General features: G+C 35.3%; 1 protein-coding gene across 1 annotated transcript in view; it reads left to right on the top strand.

Annotated features, from left to right (window-relative positions):
* Positions 1-5,653, top strand: part of LOC108578880 (venom allergen 5.02-like) — a 17,574-nt gene extending 11,921 nt beyond the window's left edge. The window contains exons 2-3 of the mRNA XM_017942294.1: positions 2,632-2,812; positions 5,514-5,653. Of these exons, the coding sequence (XP_017797783.1) occupies positions 2,632-2,812; positions 5,514-5,653 (321 nt within the window). The remainder of the gene's footprint in view (positions 1-2,631; positions 2,813-5,513) is intronic.
* The last annotated feature ends 1,678 nt before the right edge of the window (positions 5,654-7,331 follow it).

The raw sequence follows: 7,331 nt of genomic DNA, 5'->3' as shown, positions 1-7,331 counted from the left end.
CCTTGTCTTATGGCAACCAGTCAGACTCGGCTGCAGATTTCGGTCAAGATCTGATGAAAATAGCTGTGTCGGTAAGAAAAGTCAATTTTAATTCCAATTTTTGATTTAATTTGTAGAACTGAAGATTGCCAAATTTAATTCATTTACAATACGTTAGCTTTTCTTACTTTGTACAGTACTGAAACAGTAAATAGCTGACGCTTACAGATGCGTAAGGAAAAGTAATCATACGTCAAGGGGTTAATTATCTTCGGCAATCGTCAGTCGGATAAGTTAAAACCAAAGTTAGAAATAAAATTAATTTTCGTTACTAATATAACTGTTTTAAGGGGCTAAACGTGAATATATTAAGTCTATGCAAAAGTTTCCATCGCTTGTAAATCAAAAGCACTAAAAGGCACCGTATGTTTCTCTTCTTTTTTAAATTTTCACAGTTGGTATTTGTGACGATAAGTGTACAGTATTGATATTGTATTATTATTATTTTAGTATCGATTAATTACAGATACATTAAAAAATAAACACTTCTATTGATTTGATCGGTGTTTTTTTTAATTAATGGTGAATATTTTTAAAAATGAATAGTTTGGTCGATATAAATAATTAAATCTCATTTTGTCAGCACAATTTTGTTTTTTGGTCAATAAAATTGAAATTTCTATTCTTTCTAAATTTATTTTATCTAAAATTCTGACAAATTATCATATTTACTAATATTCTAATGAAAATACTGACAGTTTTTCTATCAATCCATATAATACTGACCACTTATATTAAATACTAATTAACAATTTTCTAAAATACCGACCCAATAAACAGCAGCCAAAAATAAACACACATTCCCCAGAAAAACACGATGGGAACTTCTGCACAGACCCAATACTATTCTCGTTCAGTCTTCAGTTTTGTGATTGAAAAAAAAAGAAGAAGAAAAATACGAAACACTCGAATTTCTTTTTTCGAGTACGCATGCAAGGAGTACGGTCGATTGAGTTTGAAATCTGCTTGAACCGGTACTCGAACATCGATCCAACCAGAACGGTAGTATACTTCATACCGGTGAAATAATCAAACGGAGAGCCGGCACAGCCGGGATTAGAGATAGAAAGAAAGGGATTTTGTCACCTGATTTTCGCAAAAAAAAAAGAAACACAATGCCCGTATGAACACGCGGACAGACATGAAAAAAAGTGCTACTTCCTCTGCTATATACATCAAAGCGAATTCGATGAAGCAGCATGTCAAAGCTTCGGGTAAAGAAAGTGCTTGCTTCGAGTGCCTTTCCACTAAATTCGATAGCACTTCGTACGAAAAGCTTAAAAAGGCTATTTTTATTGAGTACGAAATTCGCAAGTCAACGACGCCAGTTCGGAGGCGTCGTAAATCGATATAAAAAAAAAAATAAGAGAGGTAGAAAAGAGAGACACTGTTCAGTTGTTGATTTCGATCTCGTTTTTCAAGTGCATCCTCGGCGACTCGTGAGAAATAATAAAAGCGTTGCCGAGTTGTGTTCCACTGTGAAATGAAATCGGTTCGAACTTTCAGAATTGTCCGAGTGTTTATTGTGAAAACAATTTAACGTGAAATCAAGTCGAATTGGATTTCAAATTATTCCAATAGAGCCACTGCGATGGGAAATGATTGAAAAGCGTGTTAGACCGATTTTCAGAAATTTTGAAACGAAACGAAGGGATTTAATTCGAGACTCAAGTAGAATTGGATTTCATATTATCGGGATAGAATTACCGTAACAGAAAATTATCGAAAAGCACGGTATATTGGATTTCAAAATTTTCTATGCTGGAAATATAACCGCGAAATTAAGTTCCATTCAATTTCAATACGTTACGACAGGGGTCGGCAAACTGCGGCCCGCCATCAGTTTTTGTATGACCAGTTGTGTCTATGATCCAAGAATCAGATTTTTTCATTTATTTCTCTTATCTCTAATTTCTTATCCATTTATTTCTCTTTGATAAATGTGTATTACAAATAATATTGCAAATAAAGGATCCGTCAAAAAATTTTCATTTGTAGTTAACTACCTACACACATACACTACCGGCCAAATGTTTGGAATCACTGTGCATTGCAAGTTGCACAAAAATTTGCCAAAAAGGCTAGCATTTATAATAATTTTCCAACCAATTTTCTTATCGTTCAAATCAATCGAAATGAGGTAAAGTGCTATTCATCTCCACAATATCAATTTCAAATCAACAAAGAATTAGTAGCAGATTCAGTATTAATATAAATTGGCAGGTGATTCCAAGCTTTCGTCCGGTAGTGTACACACGCAACAATCTCAATTTCCTCTCTTGGCCCACAAAGCCAAAATATGTTTAGTATCTGGCCCTCCGGAAAAAAAGTTTGCCGAGTTACGGTACAAATATGTTGGTTCTCGTGTAAACAGTAAGAATAATTCAAACTATCAGAAAGAAACAGGCTATTTTTATAATTAACTCATTCGACTATTTACATCGTCTGTTCGATTAACGAGCAATTTAATTGCTGACCATTTATTATCAACTGGTTTAGGAGCATTCATAGCTCGAATCTTAATTCTCAGACGTTGAATTATTAATGAAGTCTCGAATTGTCCCAGCCAAGTGAAATGTGTCATTTTCGCAGTACGACACCGACGGCGCCAGATGCGTGAAACTCGAGCATGCTGATCTGGATGAGAAGGACATAGCGATGATAATCGATTGTCACAACGTTTATCGCAATACTGTGGCAAACGGGGACGAGCAACGTGGAAATCCAGGCCCGCAACGTCCAGCGAAACACATGATGGAACTGGTTTGGTTCAGTCCTGATTGCTTTCCTAGATATTAGTTTATTATTCAATATAAACAGTTTGCCGACCGTGCAAATTGCCCAAATAGAACGGAGACAGGTGATTCTTAACCCTTTCGCTACGTAACGTGGACGACTGACGGTAAATATTTAATCAAGGCTGGGAAATTTGGCGATATTCTGGTAAAATTTGATTTATTACGCTAAGGTGGAAGTGTGGAACGGGTAGAACTGAGTGTTAAATTAAGGCGAAAGTGCATCGAGTGGCTGGAACAGTATTGTGCGAGCAAATTTTTGAAACGCCTACTGGCGCCAATAGTGATCAAAGGGTTAAAGATGGTAAACATGAGACACAGGCTGCACGAAAGGAAGAAAATGCAAAAAAAGAAGTTTCCAATTTGTGCAGATTCTGGGCTTAATGTCTAATCGCTTTGAAAAATTTTTCATTTGAAAATGCTGAAAGTTTAAAATTTGGAGTTTACATTCTAGATAAAGGAGGTATGAGAAAAAATTCTGTTTGTGTGTGCAGAAGTCTGTTGACCTAATTATGTTGAATACTTCGTCCTGTGTACAGGACTTGAAATATACGGGATAGACAGTGCTCGTGAAATATTGTTACATCTCAGTGTCGCTTCGAAGTCGTAACTCAGATATTTTAAAACGTATTTCGACAAGACTGTAGGCATTTTAATGGGAAAAAGTAAATGCTATCGAGGAAAAAATACCGGTGACCTTAAAAAATCCGAAAAATATGCCTTTCTGCGCGCAAATATCGGCGACCTTAAAAAATTCGAAAAGCATGCCTTCCTGCACAAAAATACCGGCGACCTTAAAAAATTCGAAAAGTACACTTTCCTGTAAAAAAATACCGGTGACCATAAAAAATTCGGAAAAAATGGAAAGAAAATTCCTCCCGCACCGTGTTACCAAAAATTTTCCAGTATCGTTCGAAGTAAAACAGACATTTATTTTCTATTATTCCTTAATTCTGAACTTTTCTGGTAATTCTGCCAAACGTCAAGCGATGTAAATAAATAACAATCTGGTTTCAGTGTATTCTGTAGCAATGTAACGCATCGCCAAGTAGAGAGATTTTCACGACCGTTCAGCAAACTGTTAATCATTCGTATCAGAGTCTGATGGCGATATTTGTTTCGACAGATTTGGGATGACGAACTTGCTCATATCGCGAGACGCTGGGCGGTGCAGTGCAACCTCCTCGAAAAAGATCAGTGCCGAGACGTTGGCAAGTAACTCCTACGGATATATCCCATTTTTCATTCCCCTTAGTCGTTCCTATCATTTTTCAATATCCACCGGGTATATATTCCAACGAGAGATTGTTCCGTCTGCAACGCGATCGATGTCTGTGCGTTTCTCCATCTTCCTTTTTTTTCTTTCCTGCTTTCTTGTTTAGGCACAGTTTATTCCCCCTTTTTTCTGTATCGCTATGTTTCTTAGCTTTTGTCTGCTTTGGCTTGATTTCAATTTATAATCGAAAACCGCAGAACTGATGGTCGCGCTTGCAAAAGGTCCATTTGGTTTATTGCTCGTCGCGATGGGTGCTCTTGAGTGCCCCGATTCATTTCTGGCGATGTAGAAACGATTATCGATGTTAAAATGATTCCGAAATGTCTGGCCGAGCTTTGGTAAAACATTTCACAGATTTTTGAAGGTGAAACAGATGTAAATTATTCGTCAAACGAAATTGGATGTTGATACTTTGATTGGTGATCGAAATTTATCACGTTTTAATTAATTTTGATGTGAGAATATTTTTAACCTGTCTTTCTCAATTTTTTTCTGTAGTGATTTCAAAACTTTTTCGTAAATATTTTCCGAATTTCGTGGAAATCGTAATAATTTGGGTTGTAAAAGCTGCAGTGAAACATAACGTATAAAGCTCACATGGCAAGAAAATTGATTTATTTTACGATTGGTGATATGTAAGCTTGGGAAAATTTGTATTCTCTCGTCCGTATGTGATTTGTACATACAAAAAGTTTGGTTGCTCCACTTTAAGCTTCCCATAAATTTTTAATGATTATTTTCAATTAATACTTCAGATATTATTACTAGAAACATTATTTCATTATCATAGAAATAACCCCCCAATAAGACGAGCAATAACAATATTTCAAAATTAATACGTCTTCCAATTTTTTTTTTTTTGTATAACAAACAAGATTTACCAATTTAATAAATTTATCGTGGATGATCAAAAAAGGAATAAAAATTTTGATAATACCTACATTTGTGAATGTAACACACATACACATACATGCAGTAAGAACCAAGATAGTAAGCCATACCAGTGCTAAAAAGAAGAAAATAAATAAAATAAAGTTAATAAATCTCCTCTGCAAATACCTCAATTTTTATCTACTGTATTTTCTATTATTTACCTCTCATTTCCTTGTACAGCTTCGAAACACTTTCAAAAACCCCGCCCGCCCACTCCCCTGAACTTCGACGTCAATCAGCCGTTCGATCTCTCGAAATCATATCGACGAAGCATGCATTTCTATTCTCGCGAGATGAATCCTATACTTGTTCGCGCAAAAATCGGTGGTTCGGTGTGACGAGGTCTAGTTTCAGTAGTGAGGAAAAAAGAAAGGAACGATTCGATCGATTCGACCGATGAATTTAATCGGCCTACGTGTTAAGGGAATGTACGAAACGTCGAAAACGATTCGCATGTGTTTCCTTTGTAGAGCGATTCGATGTGTGGCAGAACGTGCACGTGCTCGATATGAACAGCGTGGGAAACGTGACGTCCAGCGCTAGAATTCACTTTCATATTCAATCATGGTACGACGAAGTAGAAGACTTCGATTCCGCGGAATTCGGGTAAGCTCGCACTGCACACTTTCGCACGAGTTTTAAAGCCACGCCGCTTTTCGCGCTCGCTATTTTCCTTCGTTTTTTCCTCTGTGCTTCCGGCGTTGTTCCTTTTTCCTTTCCGTTGAACTATTTTTTGCGCGCGCTTTTTTTGCTCTTTCCGTGTGTACGGGGCTTGCTTCAGTACCGAGATTCGCCTCGGATTTTTCATGGACGTAGAGTGACTAGTGAAAATTTGCAAATCTGATTAGAGAAGGATTAGAACGGGCTTAGCTTCTTGAGTGTTCGAATTAAAGTGATTATATTATCTTTTATCTAAAGAATTGTGTAATTGTGAAGTGTGCATTTTGGAGAATTGTTCGACCATGTAAGACTGCCAAAGTCTAACCTAACTTTGCTGTAATGTTTCGTCGTGTTTAACTGTAAGTACTACGTCGTTCTATTTTCTTACTTTCTCACTTCGTATTTACTTTGTTTTATTCATTGATAATAGAAATGGATCTTTAAATAACAGAAAAGAGATCTTTAATAATAAATTGTTTCTATAAAGAATTTGTCATGTTGCCTTTTATAATTAGTATCTACAAATCATTATAAGTGGTGTTATTACAGGTTATGTTGTTAACGAATTGAAAGTAAATATTTGTTTACTCGGTATTACAACAAGTATAGCTTTAGTTTTTCCATTTTCTTTTTACTATCGTATCTTATAATATTGAACATTTTTCTCTAGTGTAATTGAATACTTCGTAAGACGTAATTTCATGTTTAGCAAACTTCTTATCATTTTGCAGTAACAATTACTACGTTACACCTCTATTTATAGATCTTTGACACTTCAAGAATGTTAAAAAATAATCCGTCAACGTCTTACAATTTATTTTAACCCTTTCATTTGTCACATTGATTTCTCTCTTTTCGCCCATAGTTTTATTTTAAAAGCAATCTTGAAAGTTCTTAATAGCTCTTCGTTTCGTCGACAATTGCGAAGCAGAATAATCGAAACGAGGTTTTGTTACCCGAGATATTCCTTACTTTTTCCTTTACACTGGAAGAGGTCAAAGTGCCGAAATAGTACGGCAAATTCTTATATAAATAATAATATAATTTTACTGCAGGTTCTCTGAATTGAAATGTCATTCTGCAGTTAATGCTCGAATTAAGTAACTCTGACCTTCAATTGAAGCTTAAATAGCTGAATACAGCTAATTGTCAGAATAAATTGACTTGAGGATTTCAGAAATTTTCTCGTCTTATCTTTTAAATATTAAGAAATTGAAAATTACGCTCGCAGAAAATAGGAACTAATTAGAAATAACTGAAATTAAAATACATCAAATTTTCCAGCAATAATTTAAACTAATTTTTGATTAACCCTCGGACAGATGGCGTGATAGTCACACGCATGGCGGTTGCCGAGTTAAATACGACCCATTACTAAAATATTTTTCGAAATATTTATCGAAATATTTTTCACGCATGCGAAACCATATATATTTTTTTAATACTCATTATATTGTTTACAATTATACAAGTATATTATGATTAAAATCGTGATTCTGTTTCGAATGCTAATTGAAATAAGAGACATTTAAGAAGCTAGGTTAGGAAAGGTTAATCGTTTGTTGAAGATTTCATACTGACTAGTCTTCGTGTCAAAAAAATGTTCTCGGATAGTGAATAAATTCAGT

This window comes from Habropoda laboriosa, unplaced genomic scaffold, assembly GCF_001263275.1.
Source record: "Habropoda laboriosa isolate 0110345459 unplaced genomic scaffold, ASM126327v1 scaffold14, whole genome shotgun sequence".
NCBI lineage: Eukaryota > Metazoa > Arthropoda > Insecta > Hymenoptera > Apidae > Habropoda > Habropoda laboriosa.
Note: the sequence above shows the minus strand (reverse complement) of the source record. Positions and strands in the feature narration are given on the sequence as shown.